The 18,513-nt window shown below is 39.3% G+C and overlaps 1 protein-coding gene across 1 annotated transcript in view; it reads left to right on the top strand.

The window, feature by feature from the left end:
* The window catches only part of LOC101342771 (aldo-keto reductase family 1 member C3 homolog), a 41,443-nt gene extending 24,734 nt beyond the window's left edge, over positions 1–16,709 (top strand). The window contains exons 6-9 of the mRNA XM_004381227.1: positions 1,325–1,434; positions 1,890–2,055; positions 14,938–15,020; positions 16,667–16,709. Of these exons, the coding sequence (XP_004381284.1) occupies positions 1,325–1,434; positions 1,890–2,055; positions 14,938–15,020; positions 16,667–16,709 (402 nt within the window). The remainder of the gene's footprint in view (positions 1–1,324; positions 1,435–1,889; positions 2,056–14,937; positions 15,021–16,666) is intronic.
* Positions 16,710–18,513: the final 1,804 nt, after the last annotated feature.

Below are 18,513 nucleotides of genomic sequence, written 5' to 3'. Positions count from 1 at the left end.
TTCCATCGTTTTGCTATTGTGAACAATGCTGCCATGAACATAGGTGTGCATATGTCTATTCGAGTGACGACTCTTATTTCTCTAGGATATATTCCTAGGTCTTCACACTTTTTTTAACCTGACTTTTTTCTATAAAAATAGAATATTAATTATCAACTCAGGATAAACTACAATTATTTCTCATAAGACAGAATAAGTATGTAATTCTTACCCTTTAATTATCGATATTCAGAGAAAACAATTACAGTAATAATCTTCAATAGGGACAAATTGTTCTCTCTATCTCTCTCTACCTCTCTGTATGTCTCTCATTCCTAAGGATTTAGAGATTTTTATTTATTCAATGTGTTAGAAATTATTGTAGTCTTTATTCCTTTTGATGCTCAAACCTACCTACCAAACTGTTTCCTTTGTCCTTTGCATATGCACTCATAAGTCTTTGAGTACTTTCGTGCTCTCTGGCACAATTTGATGTCCAAAGCTAAAAAGTTCTTTCCCCCTCCCAGATCCAGAATTATCCTTCTCTCCTTTTGGCAGGTAATAGTATTTAGTAGCTGACATGGATTGAATTGCATCCCCCCAAAATATGTGTATCAATTTGGCTAGACCATGATTCCCAGTGTTGTGTGATTGTCCACCATTTTGTGGTCTGATGTGATTTTCCTATGTATTGTAAATCCTAACTCTATGATATTAATGAGGTAGAATAGGCAGCAGTTATGTTAATGAGACAGGGCTCAATCTACAAGATTGGATTTTGTCTTCAGTCAATCACTTTTGAGATTTAAAAGAGAGAAGCAAGCAGAGAGACAGGGGAACCTCATACCACCAAGAAAGCTGCCCTGGGAACAGAGCATGTCCTTTGGTCCTGGGCTTCCTGCACAGAGAAGCTCCTAGTTCAGGGGAAGATTGATGAGAAGGACCCTTCCTCCTGAACCGACAGAGAGAGAGAAAGCCTTCCCCTGGAGCTGACGACTTGAATTTGAACTTCTAGCCTACTAGACTGTGAGAAAATGAACTTCTCTCTGTCAAAGCCATCCACTTGTGGTATTTCTGTTACAGCAGCACTAGATAACTAAGGCACTAGTCAGGAATTGGGTAGGAGAGGTACTTCTTCTATGGAAATCATTGTTTTTGACTCTTCCAGTGAACAAAGAGAGAAAAAAAAATTTTTAAATCATTAGTTCATGTTGGTACTTCTAGTTCAAATACAGCTTTACAGAGTTTTTATCCAGCTCCTTTGACTTTTACATTTTAATTTCCCTTACATTTTAATATCACATTTTCACACAATCTGACCCATTTCTGCCTTGATATTCTACAGGTGGAATGTCATCCTTATCTCAACCAGAACAAACTGCTGGATTTCTGCAAGTCAAAAGACATTGTTCTGGTTGCCTACAGTGCTCTGGGATCTTCCCGAGATAAAAGATGGTAATGAGGACATTTGAGTGCCTTCTAACTTGGGGGGTCATCTTCTGGCACTATGTCAGACAATGTTCTGCTGCTATTCATAAGGTTTTCACTGGCTAATTCTTTTCAGAAGTAGACTGCCAGGTCCTTCTTCCTAGTCTGTCTTAGTCTGGAAGGTCAGCTGAAACCAGTCCACAAGGGGTGACCCTGCTGGTATTTGAATACCTGTGGCATAGCTTCCAGAATCACAGCAACATGCAAGCTCCCCCAGTACGACAAACTGACAGACACATGAGGGGTCAAGCACTAGAATTTGCATTTCTAACACGTTCCCATGTGACGTAGATGATGCTGGTCCAGGGATCACATTGGGAGAACGACTGGTCTAGAGGGGACAACCTTAGTCTGTTTCAGAAGCCTCCTGACAAAGTGAAAATTCAGCCTCATGTGTTCAGCATTTCTGCATTTCCTTCCAGGGTGGACCAGAGCTCACCCATTCTCTTGGATGATCCAGTTCTTGGTGCCCTAGCTAAAAAGCACAAGCGAACCCCAGGCTTGATTGCCCTTCGCTACCAGATACAGCGTGGGGTCGTGGTCCTGGCCAAGAGTTGCAATGAGGAGAGGATCAAAGAGAACATGCAGGTAATGAGCAGGTCTGTGGGCATCTGGGAAGCTAAGTTATAACCTTCACAGATATCCTTCAATGTAAGGCTCAAGACAACTTAGGGCCATGTTGATTTCCCTGGCATTTCCCATGCACATATGCCTTATATGTGTTCACTAGGGTTTTTTTTTCTTCGTGTACAACAACAGAGAGGCAGCATGGCTGGATGGAAAAGGACTGGACAGAAATCAGAGATTTGGAGCCTAGCCTTCCCTGCAATTTAGTCTGTAACCCTGTGCAAAAAGCATATAATTTTCTTCAGTTATAAAAAGAGTAATTGGATTAGGTGATTTTTCAGTCTCCAATACTCTAGGATTCTTTTGCCCCAGGAACTATTTGAAGGCTCTGAGTCACACCCTCTCCATATGTGTCCACCTAACCAGACACAGTGGATGATCCCCATCTAACCTACAGGGCCTTTGAATTGTGAAGACCAAGGTCCTGAACAATCTCTTCCTCCCTGAGTAACTACGGAAATAGACCCTATTCTTAGGGAAACCTAAAATGTTATCTGGTTAATAAAATATTTTTTTAGTTTATATTGCATAAAAGATATAGAAGGAAAATTAAGTCTCCCAACCTGTCCCTCAGTCCCCAATCGCCCAATCTTCCTCTCCATACCAATCTCTGTTGGCCTTTTTCTGTATAACTTCCCAGATATTGCCGACATGTAAGAGTATATATGCTCTATAAAAATTATTGCAAGCCACACAGACTGGTATAACATTACTTTTAAATGTTGATTTCAGAGACACAAGTTTTAACTTTGATCTGAGAAGATACACACTTTCCAAGTCAAGCAGGAGCTGTCAGTATGAGAATTGTGTCAATTGAGTAAACTTGCTTGCCACAACTTTCTAAAACGTGAGCTGTATTACAAACATAAGAGTGTATAAAATATTATCCATAGTTAAAACTATAAAAATAAGCTGAACACTTGAGTGCCATTCAGGTTATGAAATTGCACATGACACCTGTCTGAAGCTCACTGATCATTTCTCCCTCCACTGGGGTTATCCATTCTTCTAACTCTTGTAATAATCAATTGTTCCTTTGACTGTTTTCATAGTTTTCCTACTTAAGGGTATATCACTTAATATCCTTTTTAATCTGCCTATTTTAAAACATTGTGTAAGTGGAATTGCACTCCATTTCTCCATAATTTGTTTCATTTGGCCAACATTAAGTTTGTGAGATTCATTCCTGTGATGCAAGCAGCTGTAGTTTGTTCACTTTTACTTCTGCATAGTCTTACATTTCATGAATATGTAATAATTTAATTATTCAACTACTGTTAGGGGCATTTGTGTTTTTTGATAATTTGTCTTCTTGTTTTTGCCATTTGAATAACGCTGCTAGAATCATTCTTGTATGTAGAGGGGAGGAACTACATGGGTCACATTGCAAAGGGTGTGGATACAGGAAGTTGTGAAGAATTGAGAACATTTTTATAATCAGTCTACCACATTTATATATTCCAGATTATAATCTTTGGTCAGACTTAGATATATTTGTTGAATGTCTTTTTTCGGTTTTTTAATAAATTGTGCCTTGTTTTTTCATTGTTGTTAGGGTATATTTTCATGAACAAAAGTTCTTACTCTTAATGTAGTCAAGTTCATCATACCTTTCCTTTGTAGCAGATAATTGTGTCCTTTCCTGCATTGACTTATTGACAATATTCTCCTGTATTATCTTGCAAAGTGTTATAGTTTTTCCTTCCAAATTTGGGTCTATAATTCACTTGGAATTGATTTTTAGTACTAGGTGAAATAAGAATAGAAATATATATGTACGTATATTTTTAAATGGATGTCCAAATAACCCAGAACCAATTATTTAAAAGTCCATAGTATCCCAAAGATCTTCCTTGCCAATTTTATCATATATCAAATGTCCATAAGCCTGCGTCTGGCCTCTTTCTTCTATTCAATTGTCCTACTTATCATTCCGTATTGTCTTGATAAAATTGAAAAACAGGTCTTACTGTCCAGAATGGTAAAATATTCTCTCACTCCTTCTTCTTTTTTAAGAATGTCTTGGTTATTCTTTCTATTTTGTTCTTTTATAAAAACCTTAGCATCATCTTACCAAGTTCAAAATAAATAAGGAGAGGAGGGCCAAGATGGCAGAATAGTCAGATGCTTCAGATAGGTCCTCTTACAACAGAGACCCTAAAAAACAACTGAATCAATTATATATGACAATCTAGGAGCCCTGATCATCAAAGACAAAGTTGAGGAGTCGGACTGAGTTGCAGGGTGAGGGAGACACAGTTCAGAAGCAATAAAGAAGTGCCAGTCCCGAGGTAGCCGGCACCCTGCAGGCTGGGCCAGCCAGTGCACTTGGGCTGAGGCAAGCAGTAGCAATTGGGAAGTGTTTCACCACGTCAGGAGAGACCGGGTGGCAGAGAGTCTGCATGAGCCTCCGGAGCCAGGGGGAAGCTGTGCTGGACCTGCGGAAGTTGAGTGCAAAGTCTAACCTACTGTGTGGGGTCAAAATAACCCCTCCCCTCCAAGACTTTTGCAGTGGAGAAGTGCCACTTTCCCCTCACCCACCGCCCTTCCCACTCTGCTCTGACACCAGTTCGGCAGTATTCAACGATTATCACGCCCCCTAAGCTGGAAACTCAGTACTATCTGTACCCAAACCGGTCATGTACCTTCAAAAAATTGCCACGTCCCCTAAGCCTGGAACTCAGGGCAGGTACTGCCTCTTTGCCTAGCACTAGCATAAGGGGTCCACGAACTTGTAACACCCTTCACCCCTGCCTAGACCTGTATGTGATTCAGCACCACAGGCCCTCGTTAATGCCAAGCCCCCTAAGCTGGGAACTCAGGACTATCTGCACCCAAACCAATCTTGTGGGTTTAAAAAATCACCCCTCCCCCAAAGCTGGTAACTCAGGGCAGGCACTGCCACTTAGCCTAGGTACTGGCGTAAGGGGTCCATAGACTTCTAACGCCCTTCACCTGTGCCTAGACCTATGTGCACCAATTCAACAGGGTAGGTCTTCATTATCATCGGACAACAGGGCATATACCTGAAGCCTATTTTCAAATGCAGCAGCCAAGGGAAAATTGCAGATTCATGACATTTGACACCACCCTGCCCATTAAATAGGGTCCTCACCCACCCATATCAGAGGCCTGAGGGCTGGTGATATCACCCATTCCATCTAGCCACCCACAACAGGGATCTGAGAATAAGTTCTAAGATTTATGTGGGACACTGTTTTCGTTCTGGATTGACACAGAGTCCAGAGGCCATGCTTTCTGGGGTTCCTCCAGTCTCAGTCAAACCACTTTTCTCCTGTTCCGTCAGGGACTCTCTGTTTTGTTCCCTGTCAGGGTGGTAGCCAGGCACCATCTAGTTCTTCTAGTCTCAGGCTGATGTAGTCTCCGGTTTTTGTGGCCCTTTCTGTCTCTTGAGCTAATACTTTCCTTGTGGCTTTGGTGTTCTTCATTCTCCTTTCTCCAGGTGGGTTGGGACCAATTGATGCATCTTAGATGGCCACTCGCTAGCTTTTAAGACCCCAGATGCCACTCACCAAAGTAGGATGCAGAACATTTTCTTAATAAACTTTGTTATGCCAATTGACCTAGATGTCCCCTGAAACCATGGTCCCCAGACCCCTGCCCCTGCTACTCTGTCCCTCGAAGTGTTTGAATTCGAAGTGTTCTTAGCTTTGGTTTAGTCCAGTTTTGCTGACTTCCCACGTACTGTGTGCTGTCCTTCCCTTCACCTAAGATAATTCTTGTCTACTATCTAGTTAGTGAATAACCCTCTCTCTCTCCCTCCCCACCCTCGTAACCATCAAAGAATGTTTTTTTCTGTGTTTAAACCTTTTCTTGAGTTCTTGTCATAGTGGTCTTATACAATATTTGTCCTTTTGTGACTGACTAAATTCACTCAGCATAATGCCTTCCAGATTCCTCCACGTTATAAGATGTTTCACGGATTCATTGTTGTTCTTTATAGTTGGGTAGTATTCCATTGTGTGAATATACCGTAATTTGTTTATCCATTCATCTGTTGATGGGCACCAGGTTGTTTCCATCTTTTCGCTATCATGAACAGTGCTGCAGTGAACATGGGTGTGCATATATCTATTCGTGTGAGGGCTCTTATTTCTCTAGGATATATTCCAAGGAGTGGGATTGATGGATCATATGGTATTTCCATTTTCAGCTTTTTAAGGAAGCGCCAAATTGATTTCCAAAGTGGTTGTACCATCTTACATACCCTGTAGCAGTGTATAAGTGTTCCAGTCTCTCCACAACCTCTCCAGCATTTATTATTTTGTGTTTTTTTGGATTAATGCTAACCTTGTTGGGATGAGATGGTATCTGATTGTAGTTTTGATTTGCATTTTTCTAATGGCTAATGATCATGAGCATTTCTTTATGTGTCTGTTAGCCGCCTGAATGTCTTCTTTGGCGAAATGCTTGTTTATATCCTTTGCCCATTTTTTAATTGGGTTATTTGTCTTTTTGTGATTGAGATTTTGCAGTATCTTGTAGATTTTAGAGATCAGATGCTGATTGGATTTGTCATAGCCAAAACTTTTTTCCCAGTCTGTAGTTTGTCTTTTGACTCTTTTGGTGAAGTCTTTTGATGAGCATAAGTGTTTGATTTTTCGGAGCTCCCAGTTATCTAGTTTCTGTCCTACTGTTTGTGCATTGTTACTTATGATTTTTATTCTGTTTATACCATGTATTAGGGCTCCTAGCATTGTCCCTATTTTTTCTTCCATGATCTTTATCATTTTTTGATTTTATATTTAGGTCTTTGATCCATTTTGAGTTAGTTTTTGTGTATGGTGTGAGGTATGGGTCTTGTTTCAGTTTTTTGCAGATGGATATCCAGTTATTCCGACACCATTCTTTAAAGAGACTGTCTTTTCCCCAATTAATGGACTTTGGGCTTTTGTCAAAATCAGCTGCTGGTAGGTGGATGAATTTATGTCTGGATTCTCAATTCTGTTCCATTGGTCTATATATCTGTTGTTGTGCCAGTACCAGGCTATTTTGACTACCGTGGCAGTATGATAGGTTCTAAGATCAGGTAGTGTGAGGCCTCCCACTTTGTTCTTCTTCTTGAGTAATGCTTTACTTATCTGGGGACCCTTCCTTTTCCATATGAAGTTGGTGATTTGTTTCTTTGTCTCATTAAAATTTGCCGTTTGGAATTTGGATCGGGATTGCATTGTATCTGTAGATCGCTTTGGGTAGAATTGACATTTTCACAATGCTGAGTCTTCCTATCCACGAGCAAGGTATGTTTTCCCACTTATTCAGCTCTCTTGGTTTCTTACAGTAGTGTCTTGTAGTTTTCATTATATGGGTCTTTTACATCTCTGGTTAGATTTATTCCTAAGTATTTTATCTTCTTGGGGGCTATTGTAAATGGTGTTGATTTGGTGATTTCCTCTTTGAAGTTCTCTTTGTTAGTGTAAAGGAATCCAACTGATTTTTGTGTGTTTATCTTGTATTCTGATACTTCGTTGAAATCTTCTATTAGTTCTAGTAGTTTTCTTGTGGATTCTTTAGGGTTTTCTGTATATAAGATCATATCATCTGCAAATAGAGATACTTTTACTTCTTCCCTACCAATCTGGATGCCCTTTATGTCTTTTTCTAGCCTAATCGCTCTGTCTAGGACCTCCAGCACAATGTTGAATAAGAGTGGTGATAAAGGGCATCTGCTCCTTTGTTTCTACTCCAATTTCTTTTAAGATCTCCTTTTTCTCTGTATTGTTCTGCAGTTTCAATATATTATATCTAGAAATGGCTAATGATGTTTTTGTCATTTTGTTTTGCCTTATATTCATTAACTTCTTGAATATTTTGATGGGTGTTTTTAATAACTTCTAGACAGTTGAAAGTTAGTTTGAATGTTTCCTCTGTACCATTCAGTCTCACTCCTCTTTCTGTGACTCTGATTAGACATGAGCTAGAACTTTACACTCTACCCTGTATGTCTCTCAGCATTTTTTATTTTCCTGTCTGTGGCTGGTTTCTTTTTATGACATTTTGGATAAATTCTTCACCTCTATATTCCAGTTGACTTCTCTTCATCTGTGTCTAATATACTATTTTTTAAATAATATTTTATTGTGTATGAGTGCAAGTTTACACAGCAATTCAGGTTCCCATTTAACAATTTCTATACAAATTATTCACTGATATTGGAGAGATTTTCACAATGCGTCATCATTCTCATTCATCTGTTCTGGTTGTACTATTTCCAGTACTCTAGGTTCCCTACCCTGTTACCTTCTCATCTTTACTTTAGTGTAATTTTAAGCATTTGATTTCATATAGATATTGTTTAAAAAGAGCTCATTACTTATGGGTGGTATTCTTTATCTATAAGCCAATTTGTTATTTAGCTAAAAGGTGACCTCAAGGGATAATTTCAGTTTAAAGATTATCTCAGGGTAATAGTCTTGGGGAGTCTTCTAGTCTCAACTGGTCCAGTAAGTCTGGACTTTTGAAGAACTTGAGTTCTTTTCCACACGTTTCTCCCCTTCTGTCAAGATCCATCTATTATGGCCCTGATCAGAATGGTCGGTAGTGGTAGCCAACAACCGTCTAGTTCTTCTGGTCACAGGGTAGATGAGACCATGGTTCATACAGGCTATTAGGCCTATAGACTAGTTTTTTCTATGAGTCTTTAGTTTCCTTCTTTCTCTTTTGTCCCAGATAACTAGAGACCAATAGATGTATGTTAGATGGTTGCTCACTAACTTCTGAGACCCCAGACACTACTCACCACATTGGGATGCAGAACAAACACTTATATTATGACAATTAACTGAGTTGTCCCACGAGACTATGGTCCTAAGCCTTCAAATCGAGAAAACTAATTTTACAAGGTGTTTAAGTCTAAGGAGTATCTGTAACTGTGTCTCCTATGTGGTTTATTATATATAGGAATATACATTCATGCACCCACATACCTGTATGTACATATTCCTATAGATACATCTGTGCACACACACATATGTACCCATATATTCATACCCATACACATATATGCCTATATTCATATTTGTGTAACTACACACATATTTTCTGGTTGTTGTTGGTGTTGTTTCAAAAATATATTTGTCATATCCTTTATCAAAAACATACTTTTCTCTTGTGCACTTCAGTGACATCTTTTACCTTTGTCAAGTTGTGTGCACTTCACCCACATTCGATGCTATGATTACCAACACTAAAAATAACAAGTGCCTACTATCTTGAGAGTACTTCTCACTATCCCACTTTCCACTCATCTCTAGTAACCACCAGTGAGCATTGGTCTCTCTTTGTATGTATATATTTATTCTCATCTTCTTATAAAAAGCAATTATACAATATTTGTTCTTTTTTGGCTTATATTAATTGGCATATTGTCTTTCATATTGGTCTATGATATAAGATATAAGAGGACTCATCATTATTCTTTATGGCTATGTAGTATTCCATTGTATGTATGTACCACATTTTGTTTAACCATTCATCCATCTTTGGACAGTTAGCTTATTTCCATCTTTTTGCTATTGTGAATATTGCTGTATTGACCATAGGTGTGCATATGTCTGTCCACGTCTCTTTTATTAGATCTCTAGAGAATATACCTAGAAGCGGGATTGCTGCATCATAAAGTATTTTTATTTCTACCTCCTTGAGAAAGTGCCATACCATTTTCCATAGTGGTTGTATCATTTTATAATCAGACCAGCAGTGGCTAAGTGTTCCAATCCCTCAAATCTTTGCCAACATTTGTTGTTTTCTGTTTGTTTGTTTTAACGGTGGTATTTTTGCAGGGGTGAGATGGTACCTCATTGTAGTATTGATTTGCATCTCTCTAATGACTAATGTGGTTAAAAGCTCAGGCTGCTAACCAAAAGGTCGGCATTTCGAATTCACCATCCACTCCTTGGAAACCCTATGTGGAGGTTTTACTCTGTCCTGTAGGGTCGCTATGAGTTGGAATTGACTTGACAGCAACAGGTTTTTTTTTTTTTAATGGCTAATGATCACAAGTTTCTTTTCATGAGTTTGTTAGCCACTTCTAATATACTAATAAAACTGTCCTTTGTGTTTTCAATATCAAATTTCTATGTCTAAAAATTCTATATAATTTTCTTAATCATTATATAGTTTCTTGTTTGTGTGAATATTTTTTAAATATAGCAACATAGTTATTTTACAGTCTATGAATGCCAATATTAATAATCTTAGTGGGTTTGTTTTGCTGTGTTTTATACCTATAGATTCTCATTTATGATGACTTATTTCCATACATGTTTAGCTAGTTTTACCTGTGAGTGCCTCATTTTCTTCTTAATTTTACTTGTGATGTCCTTTGACACCATGGATGAAGGTATGGTTCTCCAGAACCCAGAGAAGAGTTATGTAAGGCTCCTAGAGACACCACCTGTCTTAGGCTGGGTTCTCTAGAGGAGCAAAACCAGTGAAGCATATATATATAAATATGTAGAAAGAGATTTATTTCAAGGAAAAAACTCATGCAATTGTGGAGGCTGGCAAGTCCCAAATCCAAGGGCAAGTGGCAGGCTGGAGGCTTCTCTTGACTCACGTGGTCCCATAGGCCTGTTGAACCAAAATCTACAGGCCAGGAGGTAGGCTGCTGGCTCACAGGGCTACAGGAGTTGGTGAATCCAAAATCAGGTGGCAGGCTCTGGCTCATGTCCCAGGAACCAGAGGTCAGAGGATGACTAGTCGGATGTAGGATCCAGAGAGGGTGAGCTTTGCCAGAATGTCTACATATATTGGATGCAAGTCACACCCTCAAGCAGGCTCCCTTTTCAACTGATTGGCTGCTCACATCAGATCACAAAATGGTGGATGATTATATAATATCTGCCAAACTAAGAGTCACTGAGAATCATGGCCTAGCCAAGCTGACAGCCTTAACCATCACAGTCCACCCCTTGTCAACTTGGCACCTGTACACATCACCTTAAACCTTAAAACATCTCTAAATAAAGACAATTATAAAGTCATACTTGCACCTAATATGATACAACCAACATGCGTACAACCAAAAACGCGCTAGCCCTGTTTACATCTAATAATTTATAATAAGTAATGGAATAAGAGAGAGAAGAAAATAAATATATTTTATATATGTATGTTGTTGTTGTTGTTAGGTGCCATTGACTTGGTTCCATCCCATAGCAACCCTAAGTACAACAGAACGAAGCACTGCCTGGTCCGGTGCCATCCTTAAACAATTGTTGTTGTGCTTGAGCCCATTGTTGCAGCCACTGTGTTGATACATATCATTAAGGGTTTTCCTCTTTTTCCTGACCCTCTGCTTTACCAAGCGCTATATATATATATATATATATATATATATATATATATATATGTACACACACACGTATATGTATATACATATATGTATATAAAATACACACACACGTATATATAGGGTCATGGAGACAGAAAGCAAAAATTTTGTGAGTGGGTCACTAGGGGTAATAGTGAGTGGTGCCACTCCCATTTCCCACCTTTGGTTCCTGGACTCATGAATCCTGACTACAGGAGAACCAACACCATATACTGGACGCTGGTTTAGAGCATATACAGTCTCCTGGAAAACATTGCCCCAACCCTGCAAGATATTGCCACTTAGCTGGTGCTGTAGTTGTGTCTTTAGAAGACCATTCCACTGTTCTATAAAGCCAGCAGGTTGAGGATGATGGGAAACATGGTAAGACCAGTGAGTTCCATGAGCAGGAACCAATTGCTGAACTTTATTTGCTGTGAAATGAGTTCCTTGATTCAAGGAAATGCTGTGTGAGAATCATAATGGGGGATAAGGCATTCAGTAAGTACACAGAGGGTAATTTTGACAGAAGCACTGCATGCAGGGAAGGCACATCTCTATCCAGAGTAAACGTCTATTCCAGTAAGAACAAAATGCTGCTCTTCCCATGATGGAAGTCGTCCAATGTAATCCACCTGCCACCAGGTTGCTGGCTAATCGCCTCTAGCAATAGTGCCATATGGGGGAGTCAGTGTTGGTCTCTGCTGCTGGCAGATTGGGCACTCAGTAGTGGCTATAGCCAAGTCAGCCTTGGTGAGTGGAAGTCCATGTAGCTGAGCCCATGCATAACCTCCATCCCTCCCATCATGGCCACATTTTTCATGAGCCCATTGGGCAATGACAAGAGTGGCTGGAGAAAGAGGCTGCCTCATAGCCACAGAACATGTCATATTATCCAGTTGATTGTAAAAATCCTCCTCTGCCGAGGTCATCATTTGGTGAGTGCCATGGATTGAATTGTGTTGCCCAAAAATGTGTATTAACTTGCTTAGGCCACGACTCCTAGTATTGGGTGATTGTCCATCATTTCATCATCTGATGTGATTTTCCTATGTGTTGTAAATCCTACCTCTATGATGTTAATGAGTCAGGATTAGAGATAGTTATGTTAATGAGCAGGACTGAACCACAAGATCAGGTTGTATCTTGAGTCAATCTCTTTTGAGTTATAAAAGAGAGAAGAGAGCAGAGAGACAGAAGGACCTCCTATCACCAAGAATGAAGAACCAAGAAGGGAGAGTGTGCTTTGGACCTGGGGTCCCTGCACAGAGAAGCTCCTAGACCAGGGGAAGATTGATGACAGGGACCTTCCCCCAGAGCCAACACAGAAAGAAAGCCTTCCCCTGAAGCTGACACCGTGAATTCGAACTTCTAACCTCCTAGACTGTGAGAGAATAAATTTCTGTTTGTTAAAGCCATCCACATGTGGTATTTCTGTTATAGCAGTACTAGATAACTAAGACAGTGAGCATTCATATGAGACACAAACATCTTCACTTCTTTGTCCCATTCAGAGAGATCTATCCACATAACTCTTCCCCATACCTCCTTGTCACCAATTTCCCAATCAAGTTCCTTCCAAGTCTCTTACCACCCAGCCAAACCATTGGCCACAGCCCAGGAATTAATATATAATCACACATCTGACTGTCTCTCCTTACAAGCAAAATAAACAACGAAGTACATTGCTTGAAGTTCTGCCCACTGGTGGGATTTCCCTGCACCATCATGAACTGGGTGTTGTCTGACCCACAGAGTCATAAAATTGGATGTGCACCTCAGCATTCCATCTTTAAATGGAAGTGGTATATACAAGATTGGTCTTGAGCAGGACCTGAAGGCACAAATATGTGACATCAGGAAGTGGCCAAAATCCTCATTGTCCCCAGTACTGTCACACTACCTTCCTTCTCCCAGTGTGCACCTAAGGCCTCATGAGGAGTTGACTGAGGAAGAGAACTCTCGTGCCTGGTTTATAAATGGTTCTGCATGATATGCAGGCACCACACAGAAGTGGACAGTGGCAGCAATGCAGCCCCTTTCTGGGGGCTCCCTGAGAATTTCGACCACTTCCTTATGTCCATATTTGTGCCTTCAGTTCCTGCTCGAGCCTGATCTCGTATATATCACTTCCATTTAAAGATGGAATGCTGAGGTGTACATCCGATTTTATGACTCTGTGGGTCAGACAACACCCAGTTCATGATCAGCAGCTCAGGCAGTATGATGGTTAAGGTTATATGTCAACTTGGCTGGTCCATGATTCTCAGTGATTTGGCAGATATGATGAAATCACCATCCATAATGTGATCTGTTGTGAGTAGCCAATGACTTGGAAGGGGAGTTTCATGAGAGGTGCCTGCATCCAATACATATAAATGTTCTGGCAAAGCTCACTTTTCTGGATCCTACATCCAACTCATCATCCTCTGACCTCCAATTCTTGGGATGTGAGCCAGCAGCCAGCCATCTGACCTGCAGATTTTAGGATTTGCTACCTCCCACATCCCTGTGAGCCAGCAGCCTGCCATCTAACCTGCTGATTTGCAGTTCATTAGCCCTTACAGCATTGTGAGTCATGAGAAGCCTCCAGCCTGCTGCTGACCTACGGATTTGGGACTCCCTAGCCTCCACAACTATGTGAGCCATTTCCTTGAAGTAAATCTCTCTGTACATATATTTAGATATATATATACACTTCACTGGTTTTGCTCCTCCACAGAATCCAGCCTAAGACAGGCCCCATGGTGACTTGATGTCACATGGGTTAAGCACTCAGTCTCTACTGTGGCTCAGAAAAAGACAAAAGCTATTTCTCAAAAGGAGAGTAGTTATCTGCAGAAGATGGCAGAGCTTTGCTCCAAAATTGGTGATTCATTAACAGGGGCCTGCCAAAGACTCCAAACAGTATCTCTATCTGCCACTGACACTTCAAGAACTATTGGATCAGCCAGATCATATAGCCCAATTGGCAGATTGACTTGCATGGCAGTCTGACCATGTGGCAGATCCTTCTGTTCTTCTGGGCCTCGCTCAAGACTAGCAGCTTTTCAAGGCACTTGGTAAATAGACCGGAGAAGCACACCCAAATAAGGGATATGTTGCCTCCAAAATCCAAAAAGGCCCACCAGGCATTGTACTTCATTTTTAGTTGTATGTAACAATTTATTCTTCATTTTAGAAGGAATATCTTGACTTTTCCCACACCACTGGACCCCTAGAAATTTCACTGAGGTGGAAGATGACTGAATTTTTATCAGATTAATTTCCCATTATCTAGCATGCAAATGTCTTGCCAATAAGTCTACAGTCATTGATACTTCTTACTAGGCTAGTATAAATGGAATCTTTTCTTCTGTTTTAGTTTAGTATTTGGAAAATTCACTGATTTTGTTCATTGATTTTTGTACCTAGCCATATTGTTGGTTATACTGATGATTCGCTTGGATTTTCCAAGATTGGAAATTATATTTAAAAGTAATTTAAAATTTCTTTCTTTCTCTTGGTAGGTTTTTGAATTCCAGTTGACTTCAGAGGACATGAAAGTCCTAGATGGCCTAAACCGCAATGTTCGCTATTTTAATGCTGAATAGTAAGTATTGTTCGGTGAATAGTAAGTATTGTTGGTAAAGATATTTGCTCAATTAATTTTCAGATGAGTAAAGTAGGAGGGATGTTAAAATGTAGGTCAATACCAGAAGATAGTGGCCAGTTTTAGGAAGGGATGAGACATGAGCTTACCTGAAACTCTCAGAATGTGTTCACCCCGAAGTTCTGTTCACTGAATCAGGAAAAGGGTGTGAGGGACCCAGGGTCAGCTTGAACATTCACCCGTACTCTGCTCTCCTCATTTCATATACTTTCGAGAGAAAACCAACATCATTGATGATTTTACCTCTTCTGTGTAGGCCTCTCATCTCTGTAACATAGTACTGGACACATACTTTGGCTATTAAAGACATCACTTAATGAAATGTGTCCAAAACTGTTTTTGTCATTGTCTTCCCCTAAACCTGTTCAATTCCTCAAACCTGCTCAAGTAAAGCATCTTCATTAGCTCTCTGGTCCAAGCCAGAGATTTCCATCACTTCCACTAGACCTTGTAAATTTAGGTCTTAATAGTTTTCAAATCTCTGCCTATCTTTTCATCCCATGTTTGTTCAGGACCCAAACACTGCACTTATCTCTGGAAAGAATGGCCTTTGTATAAGAACCTATGGCTTTGATTTTCTGAGATATGGAGCTCTCAATGCAAAGAATGAAAAAGGTTAAGAGAAGAGAGATTAAAACAAAGAAAAGAGTGTGTAGACAAAACCTCAATGTTGGAGACCATTTTTAGCCAACAGAAGTTCTTCGCTATTCCTACTTGCTCTAAATTATAGGACTCTGAGAAAGGACATTCCTTGTAAATGAGGGAAAGCCAGGAAGTGTTTCCTTCTGCTGTAGGTGTTTTAACTCATAGCAGAAATAATGTGATCATGTGTGAAAAGGGACTAGCACAATGACACATCGTTAGTACTCAAAAATGGGTAGCTATTTTATTATCATTGGCAATATTTTTATTAGTATACTGAAAATTAGAGAAAAAACAGAAATGATGCAAAGAGAAAGGAAAAGTGGGAAGCTATCAGTAATTCAATAATTAATTAAATATTTTACTTATAATTAATCATTTTCCATCGCTTTATACTTTCTGTTGTTATACATAGGGATCTCACTATGTAGGAAGCTCCTTGGAGATGGTATAATATCTTATATATGTCATTGTATCCATTTCTGAGTAATGCAATATTCGGCCTGTGGTAGGAAATGAATTAATGAAGTGGAGTAAAATTGCTAACCACAATTTGCATCACCCTAAAATATTTATTAGTTTAACCATGAACCTGGACTTATTGCTGTTCAAAGCAAGGCAGAATCGGTTTCCGCTTTCACTTAGAATTCTAATGAAAACACACAGGACATCTCTTTGCTTTGTTGACAGATGTAGCTAAGGGCAATATATTTGTAGATTTGCATCTGTGTATTAAGTTCCAGGCATGGGAATATAATTGTAATTGTTTAATTAGTATTTTCTAAAAACATTTATTATAAAGTCATGCTTATGAAAGGCAGACTTTACAAGCAGCCAGGAAAAAAGATGTTTAACTTTCATACTAATGCCAACTTCTTAGAAAGCTCTGTTGTTACTGAAATAGTCTTTTAATCTACATTATGCATTTTTTGTTCTTATTCTAGTGCTATTGGCCACCCTAATTATCCATTTTCTGAAGAATATTAAAGAGGAAGCCTTTGTCGTGACTCCTTCCAGAAGCCCCTGCATGTGAATAGGATGCAGGAAACATCTCAGATGCTGGTGATTAGAGACAGCACTTCTGGTGAAATCCATGTGTTCATAGCTCAGCAAGGAAAGGCACTAAATTCTTGTCTTTATGGGAAAAAGAATAAAGATTTTTTTCCCCCTAAAGATTCTTATCCATTCTGGTCTCTATTACTTACATACTTGATTTCCCTGTCTCTTTCAGGCCAAAAACTCTGATTGGCCTAGAAGTTTGGAGGTAGTGGGAGAAAGTTAAAAACTACTTTATAGACATTCCTGAGATGGTACTGAGGGAGGAATTTCCAGCTTCTAGAGAAATAGTAATGGGCATGTATGTGTCAGTCAGTGATACTTATTTAGCCCTTAGAGGTCCAGGAAAACTCATTGCATATAGTAGGGAAGGTGAGGCACATATTGAAAGGAAGACCAACCACACAAGGTTTCCCCCTGAGCAGTGCAGAGGGTCAGAGCTCCAGGAAATTGAGAACAAGAGATCACTGCAGCAGAGTTGGCCATGGAAGTGGGAGAAGAATCAGCTTACTTGGATGGTTAGAACTCAGCTGTGCAGGAAATCAAAGAAACAACTGACAGATGCAATTCCCTGAACATTTAACACTGTATTTCTTAAATTATCTTCGGTTGTAAGAAATATTATTAATTTGATATACTTGACCCTCTGAAATGTTTGAAACACAATGCAAGCTGAAATTACAAATACAAAGCACAAAATGTCCCTAAGCATTTCAATATTTTATGTAAAACCAATAATAAAATAGCTAATACATTGAGTAAATCCAATTTTCTTACATTTTCAAACATCCTTTAAAAATAGTGTATGCAAAATAGCACAATGCTAACAAAATTTGTTAACACTTAGGAACACATTTCACAAAAAATGTACATTTATTTTCTATAATTTTAGGGGTGCAAATTTAATCATCTAATGATTAAGAACTAAATTTTTATCTCAGACATTTTGTTGAAAACTTGGGATGATGTTCTTTGAGACACTCACTTGTTCAGGACCAAGGTACACTTCCTAACACTTAAGCTTTTAACTGTTGCTTCTTCTCATGACTACACTTGTCTGTCATATCACCCTTGGACATTGTTTTAATCCATTAACTCAAACTCATCTTAGTTGCTCCCCTGGGAAAGATCAGGATGCGTGAGTCAAGAAAATTCTCAAGGTCTAATTAAAGCAGAAGAAAGATGAGAAGTTGTAAGACTCAAGAAGCTATCCCTTAAGACAAATTCAGAACTGATCACAAAATAGGCTCAGATATTTAGGATTCACTCTTTATGTAACTGTGTTCATTATTCTGTCTTTTTCTTTCTGTGCATAACTCTCACTCTTAGCTCTTATGCCTACATTACCCTCCTTCATGAGCACTCATTTCTGCTCCACAGTGGAAAGCTAAATTAGGCCAATTCAGGTTTAACCAGCCCAATTAATTAACTGAGTCACTTTGGCCTTAAAATTGGTCATGTTCAAGAAACTTTCCCACCTAAAAATTATATGCAGAGGCAACTGCATGATCCTTCATTTCTTCCCATGCCTTTTTTTCTTTTTTTGGCCATGCGATCCTGGGCAGGCTGCCAGCCTTTTTTTTTTTTTTTTTTTCCCCTCACAAGTAAATTTTGTGTTCACCTTAGGGTCCACAGAAACTTTTGCATCTTTTCCCAACTTTTTATTTTGAAATATTTTGAATTTATCAAAAATTTGAAAGCAGAGTGAAATGAATTCCCATATACTCTTCACCTT

The sequence above is a fragment of the Trichechus manatus genome, unplaced genomic scaffold, assembly GCF_000243295.1.
Source record: "Trichechus manatus latirostris isolate Lorelei unplaced genomic scaffold, TriManLat1.0 scaffold00081, whole genome shotgun sequence".
Classification (NCBI taxonomy): Eukaryota; Metazoa; Chordata; class Mammalia; order Sirenia; family Trichechidae; genus Trichechus; species Trichechus manatus.
Note: the sequence above shows the minus strand (reverse complement) of the source record. Positions and strands in the feature narration are given on the sequence as shown.